The sequence below is a fragment of the Ochotona curzoniae genome, unplaced genomic scaffold (assembly GCF_017591425.1).
Source record: "Ochotona curzoniae isolate NIBS_2020 unplaced genomic scaffold, NIBS_Ocur_1.0 contig_2688, whole genome shotgun sequence".
NCBI classification, from domain to species: Eukaryota; Metazoa; Chordata; class Mammalia; order Lagomorpha; family Ochotonidae; genus Ochotona; species Ochotona curzoniae.
In genome coordinates, this window is record NW_024465553.1 from 17,767,730 (window position 1) to 17,780,510 (window position 12,781).

The 12,781-nt window shown below is 53.7% G+C and overlaps 1 protein-coding gene across 2 annotated transcripts; it reads left to right on the top strand.

Moving 5' to 3' along the window:
• The first annotated feature begins 166 nt into the window (after positions 1–166).
• Positions 167–11,722, top strand: FAM161B (FAM161 centrosomal protein B). 2 transcript variants are annotated; one of them, XM_040975308.1, is made up of 9 exons: positions 167–220; positions 2,489–2,808; positions 3,318–3,862; positions 5,198–5,553; positions 6,303–6,430; positions 7,845–8,009; positions 8,259–8,358; positions 10,845–10,987; positions 11,431–11,722. In XM_040975308.1, exons 1-9 carry the CDS (start codon positions 167–169, stop codon positions 11,564–11,566), a joined length of 1,947 nt encoding a protein of 648 aa, XP_040831242.1. In that variant the 3' UTR covers positions 11,567–11,722. The 2 variants fall into 2 exon arrangements, with proteins under 2 accessions (XP_040831242.1, XP_040831241.1); XM_040975307.1 differs by having other exon boundaries at positions 10,845–10,984; positions 11,428–11,722.
• Positions 11,723–12,781: the final 1,059 nt, after the last annotated feature.

Below are 12,781 nucleotides of genomic sequence, written 5' to 3' on the forward strand. Positions count from 1 at the left end.
AACGAGATTTTTTTTCTCGTGGGAAGGATTTGGTAGCAGGTTGTCCTGGAAGCCAATCAGGACAACGAAATTGAGAAAGGGGCGGAACCTGGCTGGTCGGTGGCCGAGGCGGTGGCGTCGCCAGCAGCTGTCACCGCGGCTGCTGCACTAGCTTGGCTGAAGAGAGATGACCGTGGGGAGGCCTGCGGGAGCGCCCGGTGACTCGGAGTGGAGCCGCCAGGTGAGCAGAGACAAAGGGAGGAAGCGGGGCTGCGCTTCGGGAAGGAATCCGTGAGGGAGGAATCGGGTGCATGTTGCCATGGAGACCGACGTCCATGGAGGCGTGTCGCTAGGGGCGGGCGAACTCGCGCTGCAGCCTCCTGGGACCCTCATGCGACCACCATCCTCATTTTGCAGGATGGAAGGCCAATGCACAGAGTCTCTGATCCACAGAGACCGAAAATCAAAAAACCAAAAATCGAGTGGCGGCCGCCTCGAGCGTGATTGCTGCCGGTGGTGTGTGTGTTTGGAGAGGGAATTACAGAAAATAAAGGATGACTGTGAAAAAAGTGTGGGGGTCTTTTTGTTTTTTAAAGATATATTTATTTTTATTGGAAAGACAGATTTACACAGAGGAGATTAGAAAGCTCTTCCTTCAATGGTTCACTGCCCAGGTGGCCGCAATGGCCGGAGCTGAGCCGGTCCAGAGCCAGGAGCTTCTTCAGGGCGGAATGAGGATTTAGCTATGGCACCAGCGGACCTAAAAAACGGATGGTCCAATGCGATGGCCTAGTGGCTAAATTTTCATCTTGCATGTACCAGGATCACATATGGGTACGGGTTTGTATCCGGGCCACTCCACTTCCCTCCCAGCTCCCTGTTTGTGGCCTGGGAAAGCAGTGGAGGATGGCCCAAAGCCTTGGGACCCTGTACCCGTGTGGGAGACCTGGAAAAGACTCCTGGTTCCTGGCTCTGGATCAGCTCAGCTCTGATTATTGTGGTCAGTTGAGGAGTGAATCAGTGGATAGAAGATCTTCCTCTCAGTATATCTGACTTTCCAGTATAATAAATGAATCTTAAAAAAACAAAAACAAACAAAAAAAGAAGTTCGCCTCAAAATCGGGGATTGTGGCTGGACCTTAGAGAATCCAATGTAACCATCACCCAGTGCCACATGTGTGAGCACCCCTGGCCCGCCCCTCCGCCCCCGACTCCTGCCAGGTATCCTCTGTAAATGTCCATCTCGCCTCAGCCTGACCACATGCCTGCCTCAGCTGGGACACGGCACGTGCTGTCCCCCAGCCCCTCTGGGACTCTGGATTCACCCTTGTTCCTCAAGGCCTTTGTGACTCCTGTTCCTTAAACCTGGAACATTCCAAGCCAACCTCAGCGAGGCCGACTCCTTGGAAAGCTGGGTGTCAACCCAAAATTCCCTCACAGGGAGCGAATAAGAGTCAGTCCAGAGTCAGGAAGGTACAGCTCGGACGGCCATGGACGTCAGTGCAGCCTGCGGCAAGATCAGAGAGAAAAATCAGTGGGTCTCTTAGCGTCCCCGTCCCTGGCTGCAAAATGGCTAACTTCTCCCTTCTAAATGGTCATTTCTTTTTTTTTTTTTACGATTTATTTATCTGTTTTTATTGGAAAGGCAGATATTCAGAAGAGATATAGAAAGATCTTCCATCTGCTGGTTCACTACCCTAGAGGCCACAATGGCCAGAGCAGAGCTGATCTGAAGCCGGGTCTCCCACATGGGTACAGGGTCCCAAGGATTTGGACCCTCCTTGACAGTTTTCCCAGGCTACAAACAGGGAGCTGGAAGGGAAGTATAGCAGCCAGGATTAGAACTGGTGCCCATTTGGGATCCCAACACAGGCAAGGCAAGGGGTCCCACTAGACTACCATGCCACTAGGCTACCACGCCAGGCTCTAAATAGTGATTTTTTTATTCATTGCCATACCCAGGTTCTTTAACAGGGAGGATTGGCCAACTGAGCCACAGCACTGGCCCTTTCATTCAATTTATTACCATCTCACACTGTCTGCCTCTCCTAGCTAGTGTTGTGGACATTGTTTTTTTCCATGAGACCCCTCTCTCATGAATCATCCATTCCTAGTGACAGTGACAAGCAGCTAGAACATGAGGCCAGAGGCCAGCCAGATGGGCTGCTGGAGCAGGGAGGTGGGTAGCAAGCAGGTGTCATGTGCGTTGGTGGGGGCAGGGCAGGCTTCCTGGTACACGTTGGCTGCTGAGGAGGCTACTGCACCACATGGAGCAGGCGGCCGGCCTGGGCTGTTAGACCCCCTGCCCTGCCTTTTGGCCAGGCACACTCTGCATTCCTTTAGAGCAAGGAACCCATCTCACAGCTTTTGGCTCCTGCTCACCCTCCTCACTCCCCCGTGCAGAAACTTACATCGAGTCCATCATTAGAAGTGACGCGAACAGTGCTGTTTGGGATGCCTTTAAAATGGTGGCTGGTCCCAGACCCCATCTGCTTCCGTTCTGCTTTAGGTGTTTCCCCCCAAGTCCTCCTCAGACTCGGAGGCAGAAGAGGAGTTCTCTGCGGACCGGCTGCCTCTGCCCAGGGCCGGCCGACTGGCTGAGTTCCTTGGTTCTGAGGAGGAGACAGGGTCTACCTGGGACTCTTCAGAGAGCTTGCGGGAGAAGCCCCAGGTGCTCGGGCATGAAGGCAGGTGCCGTCTGCTGGAGTCTCTCTTTCCGTCGGACCCAGACAGTGACGAGCACCCCTCTGAAGATGACGAAGACCTGGATGGCTTCCTCCAAGACCAGGGCAAGGACCAGCAGCCTGTGGTGCAGCCTCTGTCTCCCAGGTACGACTGCGCAGCCAGCCACTGGCCTACTCTGCAGCCGCAGGCGATCCCGGCTGGCTCTTCTCTTTGTCTTGGGCAAGGATGGGGAGATGCTGGCTCCCCAGTGCTGCCCCGGGCATGAACATGGGTAGTACCTTCACCTTGGTCAAGTGCACATTACTTCACTGCATATTTCCTTTCTCCTGCCTGTAATTCTGTAACTCAGTATTGTTTTTGCCACTCTGCACCCGAGAAATGCGTGGCTGTAGCAGAACCGTGGCCAGATTTGAAGTCTGACTGAATCCCCCATCCCTACCCTTTGTCCTGGTCTGTCTTCTATAGAAATGTCACCCGCATGCTGGCAGATCTCAGGTTGCTTCTGAGAGCAGACTTTCCGTCAGGGCAGCCAGGATTGCCCATGGGAGAGAGGGAAGCCTGTGGGACTAAAATCAGGCCATGCACTGCCTGCCAGGCACTGGGCGCTGGGCACAAGGATTATCCTCAAGACACAGCTCTGCTTTGTCCCCTAGGTATGGCACCACGAGGCGCTGTAGCTCCCTGGGCAGCCTCCCCTTGGACAGGGCCAGCACCAGCTCTCAGCTCCAGCCAGCCCAGGGCTCCAGGCCTCCATCCCAGCACAGGAGCATCAGTGCCTGGGCCTCGTCCATCACGGTCCCTCGGCCATTCCGCATGACGCTACGCGAGGCCCGCAAGAAGGCACAGCGGCTGGCATCCCCCACCTCCTTCGAGCAAGGGAGGCGGCAGGGCCAGGAGGAGGCCGAGTGTCAGCGACAGTTCCGGGCGCAGCCCGTGCCTGCGCACGTCTACCTGCCCCTCTACCAGGAGCTGGTGGCACGCAGTGAAGCACGCAGGCAGGCGGGGATCCAGGAGAGGAAGGAGCTGCTGCTGTCCTCCCTGAAGCCCTTCAGCTTCCTGCAGAAGGAAGAGCAACGGAAGGAAGCTGCCAGACACCAAGACACGGCTGCCACAGCCAAGGCCAAGGCCACCAAGCAGAAGGCGGCCAGGAGGATCCCCAAGTCCATTCTCGAGCCCGCCCTTGGGGATAAACTCCAGGGTAAGACAGCTCATCACTGTGGCCTGGGGGAGCCTGGCTTAGAGACAGGCAGTTCATGCAGACCCATGAGGGGCTGCATGCTCAGGGCAGGCTGTGGGAGAAGGCTTAGCAGGGGGGTGAACAGTGGGGAGCCCTGTGCAGTGCGAGCAGTGGGAAAGCCTACTGCATTGCCCCCATGCCTTCCTGTTACCTTCTCAGGTGACAGTGCAGGTGCAAGAACAAAGTAAGTGAGACGGTCAGGGACTGTGGTGTCACCTCAGATCAGCTGCACCTGAGGATTGCTCCTGCTCCTCCTCGGCAGCCAGGTTGAGGCCTGTCAATCACTGTCAGAGTGGATATTTACGCCTCCTCCAAAGTAGGGCTCTGCATGAGGGCCACAGGCCTCACTCGCCCTTTAATTACATGTGCCACTACAGTGCAGTGGACAGACTGTGAGTGAGACAGAAACAATTAGAAACTGCAGCCATCACTTGTGAAGACTAAAGGGGGCAGAGGGACCAAGGGTGTGGTTGGGTGGGGCCTGTTTGGGACAGACAGTTCCCAAAGGAAGTGAGCCCAGGACCACCCTGAAGGAGGAACCATTGGTGGATGCGGTCATAGGGCTGACCAGGCTGATGGAGGATGGTGATGGGAGGAAGCTGAGAGGGTGAAGAGAAGGGGCAGGGAAGGGAAAGGAGCGGCTTAGGCCCGCCCCAGGGGACCCGGAGGCCACGGGCAGGTGTTTGGACTTCATCTCCTGGGCGCTGTATGAGGCACACGAGCTGCTCGGGCTCAATGCTGGGGCTGTAACTAATGGTGTCAGCCACAGTGGAGGGATGCCAACCCCAGGGGAGGTGAAGCCAGCAAGTGTGCTGGAAAATGAAACAGGGATGGCAGAGGATGGAGCACAAGAGGCTGAAGACGAGGGGACGGCAGGATCGTGGCTGAGGAGGCAGCGGTCCAGAATGACTTGGACGTGGGGCTTGGGTGACAGGTGGCTGGAGGAGCCTTTTTGAGATGGGAGAGCAGCCCGGCCACTTCCTCCTGCTTCCGGTCTGCAGTGGGAGTCACAGACAGTGCTGGTTGCCGGCATGTGGCTGCTTCCGTCATCTGGTCGGCTCTGGCCATGGCACCCTGGGCAGGGTTTACCAGTGAGGCGCCCAGAAAAGATGAAAAGCAGGCTGTTTTGTCATGCTTGCCCAAACACTCCTCTCGCAGCCAACTTCCAGCTTCCTGGATGATGTAGGCTCCCTCAGAACTCCCCAGAAGTCAGCAGATAGCCCCAGCATGCGACTGGGAGGGTCCTGGTAGGAGGCATGCTGCCCACACGCTGACCATCATGCTCTGTCTCCTCAGAGGCCGAGCTGCTCAGGAAAATCCGCATCCAGATGCGTGCCCTGGACACCCTCCAAATGGCCTCCTCCCCGATCCCAGCCCCAAGCAGCGGGGCTGAGCCCCGGCCCCGAACAGCTGCGCGGACCCAGGAAAGAAAGCTGGCCTTTCTGCAGGCTGATTTTGGGTTCCAGCCCCGGGTGAACCCCTCAGTCCCCGACTACGAGGGCCTTTACAGGGCCTTCCAGAGGAGAGCGGCCAGGGGATGGCAGAGCCGCGAGGCCACGCGCAGCCAGCCCTTCTCGCTGAGGACTGCCAACCTGCGACACAGCCAGCGGCCCTGTGCCACTGCCACCAGTGCCGCCACCGCAGGGAAGAGGGTGAGAGCCCAGCAGCTTTGGTGAGACATGGAGTGGCCAGAGCTTGACACCCGAACCTTGGGGAGGGCCCCAGGGAGACACTGTTCAAGTCATTCTTCACTTTATAAAAAAACAAACAAACAAACAAAACAATCCAACTGCTCAGTTATGAGCAGATTCAAATTCCTGTTAAAGCAACATCACAGAGGGGCCCGGCGTTGTGGTGTAGCACGTGAAGCTGCACCTGTGTTGCTGGCGCCCCGTATGAACTCCTGTGTGAGCCCTGGCTGCTCCACTTCTGATTTAGTTCCCCACTCATGCACCTGGGAAAGCAGCAGAGGATGACCCAAGTGCTCAGGTTCCTGCCAGCCACGTGGGGGATGCAGAGGAGGCCTCTGGCTTGTAGCTTTGGACTGGCCCACTCCTGGTCTTTGCAGCTATTTTGGAAGTGACCCAGCTGATGGAAGATCTTTTTCTGTCTCTCCCTTTCTCCGTAATTCTGCCTGCTTGAGGGGTCAAGCAGAGGGTCAAGCAGATCTGCAGGCAGGCAGTGGCCATCAGCCTTTTGCCCCTGTGCCAAGTCTTCTCGTTGACTGAACACCTGAGAGTTGACACGTCTATTATTGAACTTGAGAGCTCATTCTCCTAGCCTGATCCCTGCAGGGCAGTGGAGGGTTGGGTGGGGAAGAAGGCCTCCCATTGTCAGCCCTTCACTAAAGCCAGATCCTGGCTAAGACAGGCCTACCCACTGCGGCCCTCATCTCTCCTAGGATTCCCCGCGGCCACCAGCCACACCCCTGCCAAGGAGTCGTTCTCTGAGTGGCCTGGCTGCCCTCTCGGCCAACACTCTGCCCGTGCACATCACGGATGCCACCAGGAAGCGGGAGTTGGCTGTCAGGTGAGTGGGATGTGGCACTCTGCTGAGTCCTGGGGCTGGAGAGTACCCCACAGCTGGGCCTCCTAGCTCCTCCCTGAGTCGGAGGGGACCCCTTGATGAGGGCAGGAACACCTGCGGCTGGGGAGCAGAGCTTTCGGTGAAGCACATGTTCAGGGGGAATCTGACTGCCAGGCGCCGTGTCAGGCTGGAGATTCCTCAGGAAGCCTGTGGTGTCACATCCTGTCTGGAACACAGAATAGCAAAGCAATAGCAACAGTCGCACAGGAGGCGTACAGGAAGGGCATCTGGGAGCTTCAGCGGGCGCTGGGCAGCCTTGTCCCGGCTCGTTCGTGTCTTAAAAGGGCTATTTAAGGAAAAACTTGATGAATAAAGAGGAGTAAGCCAGATAAAAAGAGCAACATGGGAAATCCCATAGGGGTTTTCCCACAGAGGAAAGCAGTCAGCTGGGCCTGCCACCAAGACGAGAGTTCCCAGGCACAGACCACAGAGACCCCTGCTGCAGGGTCACCTCTGCACATGTGTGAGCAAGCAGGCGAGGTCACCAGGGTGGTGAGCAGCATGGTCCTGGGAGAGGCCTGTCGTCCTCGTGCCTCCTCACAGAGCTCACAGGGAAATACCTGGGGCCTCCTCCACTCCTTAAGTTCCCGAAGGGACTGCAGTTTAGGATCCAAGGGGTGCTCCCTTCCCCCTCCGACCTCCCAGCTGGAGCTTCCAAGTCAGCGCCAAACACACCCACCTCCTCTGGGCCAGGTGACCCAAACCTCCCGGGGATCAGATCTGCTTCCCCGCGGTGGGGAGCTGGACCTAAGAGGTGACGCATTTTCACGCTCTTCTTCACATACACATCCAAACACACGTTGTGACTGTCTCATGGTGGGGGAATGCTCCATAGCACCTTAGAAAATAACAGTCACACCAGTTGGGTGCTACACGTTTGGCCCCATATTGTCTACCTAGAAATGGAGATTTGCATCCCCAAAAACCATGAACCTAGGCACATTCGAGTCCTCAGGTTAGAGTCAGAGAGCCCGGCTAAGCCCCTGGCAGGCTGGGTATCTCTGAGCAGGTGGCTCACCCTCTCTGTACATCAGTCTTTACCTCTGAAAGCAGTCATGAAGAATACATAGTATCGTGGTGCTGGGTCATGGCAGGTGGCTCAGTAAATGGAAGCTCTTGGTATTCTTGCAGACAGGCAGGCAGGAAGTCTAGCAAAGACCTGTTGAGGCTGTTTAAACGCCCATGCCCTCCGAATCACTGTGTCTGCAGTGTTAGACTTCATTTGCCAGTAGAATCAATCGCAGGATCCTGCTCCCGCTGAACATGCCAGCACTGCTGACAGAGAATGCCAGCCTGACCCCCCAAGGGGCTGCCAAGACTGCTTCCCATTATGCTGCTTCCCACCTCCTCCCTTTAGAAATTCACTGGAAAAAAAGGACAGAGCTGATGAGGGCCTCCAGTGGTTGGAGATGCACAAGAAGAACTGTCAAGCCATGTCTAAATCTGTGACCCTGCGTGCCAAAGCCATGGATCCCCACAGGAGCCTGGAGGAAGTGTTCAAAGCAAAGCTGAAAGAGAACCGGTCAGTGTCCCCTACGGAGGTCCGAGGATGGCCCCTACGGAGGTCCGAGGATGGCCCCTAGGGGGTCCGAGGATGGCCCCTAAGGGGTCTGAGGGTGGCAGACCTTGAAGGCAGCACGTGGAGTCCCGAGGGTGCCCAGGACCACGCAGCAGTTAGTTTACAAGGCTTGGGGCACATTCTCTGCTTAGCTGGGAGGGCACCCTGGATTGGAAAAGACAGCATTGTTGCTAGAAACCTTTTTAATTCCAGGAACAATGACCGTAAAAGAACAAAAGAGTATAAGAGAGAATTGGAGGAAATGAAGAGGAGAATACAGACACGCCCCTACCTCTTTGAACAAGTCACAAAGGTAAAGCCAAGCCGCTATCTTTTTTTTCCTGTTTGGGTGAAAGAATTTTTAAAAATTACCAAAGTTTTACAATGCGAAGGTCAAACATTTCCTTGAAGCTCACAAACTCTTATTCCTACCATCTTTTCCCAAATTAATAGTGAAAAGTGCTTGTTAGAATTTCATCCAAACTAGATTCCATCTATCTGTAAAGGGTAATATATTTATAGTTAAATTTATTGAGTTACTTAAAGACATACTTCCTTACGGGGGTGGGGAAAGGAACAGATCTTCCATCTTCTGGGTCAGTCCCCAAGTAACCATGACGGTAAGGACCAGGGCCACATTGAAGCCAGAAGCTTCAATCCAGGTCTCCCACATGGGTAGCTGGGGCGCTCCAAGCCCTTGGGCCATTTGCTGCTGCTTTTCCCAGTACGTTAGCAGAGAGCTGCATCAGAAATGGAGCAGCCAGGTGCAAGGCAGTGCCCTCAGAGGATGCCACATGCAGTGACTTAATGTGTGGTGCCACACGCCAGCCCTGGGATTTGCATTTCATTGCCAAAATTTTTCACTCAGACTGAACCAGAGTGGGCGCTTGATCCAGACACACAGCGGCTGTTTCCTGGGTCTGGAGCCAGTGCATGCCTCTGCAGCGTGCTGGTGGCCCAGGCACTGCCAGCTTCTAGAGCGTGGCACACAGACAGGTGCCAGGGGTCAGAATGCTCCCAAACACTCCACAAGGCTCTCTCCAGATGAAGTAGCTTTTGGACTGGGAGAATCACTATTGTATTTTCTATTTTTAGAGTAGTCAGACACAGGTAAGGATCTCCCTAAGGAAACCTGGGGTCCCCTGAGTAGTCTAGAAAGGCGGAAATCTTTTTTTTTTTTCTCTTTTAAGATTTATTTACCTTGGGCCCTGCGCAGTGGTCTAGTGGCTTAACTACTCACCTTGAAAGCACTGGGATCCTGTATGGACACTGGTTCTAATCCTGGCAGCCCCACTTCCCATCCAGCCCCCCGTTTGTGGCTTGGAAAACAGTTGAGGATGACCCAAAGCCTTGGGATTCTGCACCTGCGTGGGAGACCCAGAAGAGGATCTGGGCTCCTGGCTTCAGATCAGTGTTGCTCCAGCTATTGTAGCCACTTGGGGAGTGAATCATCAAATGGAAGATCTTCCTCTCTGTCTCTCATCCTATCTATATATCTGCCTTTCCAATAAAAATAAATAAATCTTTAAATTATTGGAAAAGCAAATTTAGAGAGCTAAGGAGAGGCAGAAAGCAAGATCTTCCATCCACTAGTTTATTACTCAAGTGGTCGCATTGGCCAGAGCTGAGCCAATCCAAAGCCAGGAGCCCCTTCTGGGTCTTCCATGTGGGTGCAGAATCCCAATGCTTTGGGCCATCCTTGACTGCTTTCCCAAGCCACAGACAAGGAGCTGGAAAGGAAGTGGAGCAGCCAGGATATGAACCAGTGCCCATGTGGGATTCCTGTGCATGCAAGGAAAGTATTTAACTACCGGGTCATCATGCCGGGCCCAAGTCTTTGTTTTTCAAAGGTATGGCTGCCACATCAATCATTAACATTTCCTGGAAGTGTTAGAAACATAACATTTGGGGAGCCATGGCATAGTACGCTAAACCTCTGCCTGCAGTGCCAGCATCCCATATGGGTGCTGGTTCATGTCCTAACTGCTCCACTTCTCATCCAGCTCCCTGCTAATGTGCCTGGGAAAGCAGCAGAGGATGGTCCAAAGCCTTGGACCCCTACATCCATCTGGGAGACCAGAGGAAGCTCCTGATTCCTGGTATTTGATGGGCTCAGTTCTAGGAGTTGCAGCCATTTGAAGATGGAATCAGTAGACAGAAGATCTCCCTCTCTGTATCTCCTTCTCTAACTCGACCTTTCAAATAAAAATAACATCCTTATCATAAAATAAATGTAGAATTTGGGGTGGTGGTGTGGCAGAGGAGGTTAAGCTGCTGTTGCTTCTTGAGATATATGCACCTCATGGCCTGAGCACTGATTCCTCCACTTCTGGTTGAGCTTCCTGCTAGTGCACCTGGCAAGGCAGCAGAAGAGGGGGGAGACCCAGATGGAGACCCAGGCTCTGGCTTCAGCCAGGCCCACACCTGCCTGTTACAGGGCTTTGAGCGGTAAACAGAAGGATGGACGGCCTCTCGTGCCCTCCCTTGTTCTCGTTCTCCATCCCTCCCTCTTCTTTCTTCCTGTCCTTAAAATAAATATTGAGAAAACAAGAAAGAAATACAGAATTGCATGCGTTACTTGAGTCCTAACAAATGACAATGTGCATTTAGCAAAATCCTTGGAGGACTCACACGTACATTAATGCTTAAAAAACAAGGCTCCAAGTCACCACCGGAATCTGTGCCAACACAGCATGCGATGGTAGTGTGAGTATCATACGGATACTAATTCAAAAGGTGATTTAGCATCATGCAGTCATTCACGAAACGGCTCCAACAGATGTAATTTCCATCCTCCAGAACATTGCCAGAAAAGCAGCCGAACAACGGTATCAAGATGCCCTGAAACAGGTCGGGCTAGAGGAAGACTTCGTGAAGAACAAGGGCCAGGACTGCAAGATGGTACAAGGGGAGGAAGTCCATGCCAAGGAGTTGCCTAGGTAATCTGAGATGCCGCCATCACTCTGCGGCTCCCTGTTATCCCTAGTAACACCGCCAGGGGGCACTCTTAGACCAGCAACTGGTATTTGGAAACCACCACACTATTAGTAAGTAATCTTCAAATTCCCCTAATGGTCCAATACTGAGGACAAAGCAAGAAGCTCAGAACACAACCAGGCCTCCTGTATAGGTGACAGGAACCCAGCTAGTCGAGCCATCAGCTGCTGCCTGCCAAGGGGCACAGCAGCAAGAAGCTGGAATGGGGGGGGGGGGATGGTGGAGCTGGTATTTGAATCAGGCACTGCAGCATAGGCTGCAGGCATCCAGCCAGCCTCTTCACTGCTAACCCAAGTCCTACCATGTGGAGAACTTTCTGATGCCTTGCACGATCTCTGTTGAAGTGAACATTTTCTGTTTCTTAATGCCTTCATTTCCTCTGCAGCACTCATGAAATTACAGAGCTTGGCACCAGAGAGCCACAGCAGGATCCTGAGGACTCTCCGGGCTGGCCTACCCATCCCCAGGAGGAACTGGAGGGGCTGAATTATGAGTACCCAGACAATCTCAAACCACTTGCTTAATCAATACACTCAAACGAAACCTCTGAACAAATGGAAATAGCAGGTGACAGAATAGTCAGAGGGTAGAGGGATCGTAACCAAGTTAGGGTTCCTGCTCTCTAGGTTCCATGGGGAACACACGCACAGGGAGGAGGTTAGTCAGGAAACACACACCAGACTTGGAGGGAAGGGATCTGTGACAGCAGGGCAGTATCGACAGCATGGACCAAGAATCGGCAATCTGCCACATTCCCTGAGAAACCAGACAGCTGCATACTGCAACTTGTTAGAATTGTTTAGGAATATTATGTGAGTGTTAACAAAACACACGTATCAGATTTAGCCCATGGAGGATGACAAAGATGCACCTTGTGGTGTGGGGCCTCCACCCAGCACCTTGTTGCTGTGTGAGGGAGGGAGCTGACATGTGGATTGCGGGTTTAGCAGCATCCCTGGCCTTTTCTTCCCAGTTGCCAGCAAACCTCCCTCAGCTGCGACAGCCAAACAGGCCTCCAGACAACGCCAAATGTCGCCTGTTGAGCAGGAATGTCCCTCATTGGGAAACACTAAGAGTAAGGCCAGAGGAAGCAAAATCTGGCATTTAAAGAATATAGGTCATTGCCACAAATTCTGTCTACATAGTGCAAGATGATTATCTATGCATGTTAATCAAGAACTGTAATTACTTCCTTGTACAGATACTTGTACAGTCCTTGAGAATGTCCCCTATGTGGGCATCTGTCCGTGTCAGCATGAGCTTCATTTCAAATAAAATCTCTCAAGCCACGATTCTCTACTAACAAGTGATTTTTGGAATACTACTCTTCTCATCAAGAAGCTGTAGACTGGGGAAGAGTAAGGGTGTCTACCTTTTACAGAAGCACCCTTCTAACTGCCTTCCTGGAAAAATGCCTGTGTATATTTCTACTGCCATTCTAGGCTCACACCTGCCCTTACTGGTGGCTGAGTGCTGCTTGGGCACTCTGGCCTCCCAGTTACAAAGACAGACGCTCAGGCCGTGCCGCCTGACGTTGGGCTGTGCCGCTTGATGCTCCGGCCATGCTGCCTGATGCTTGGGCTGTGCTGCCTGATGTCGGGCTGTGCTGCCTGATGTCAGCTGCCTGATGCCCGGGCCGTGCCACCTGACGTCGGGCCGTGCTGCCTGACGCTCTGCCATTGCTTTACCTGCACAGAATCTCAAGGGTAAACCGGTGCTCTGCCTTAAAGGGAAAGACG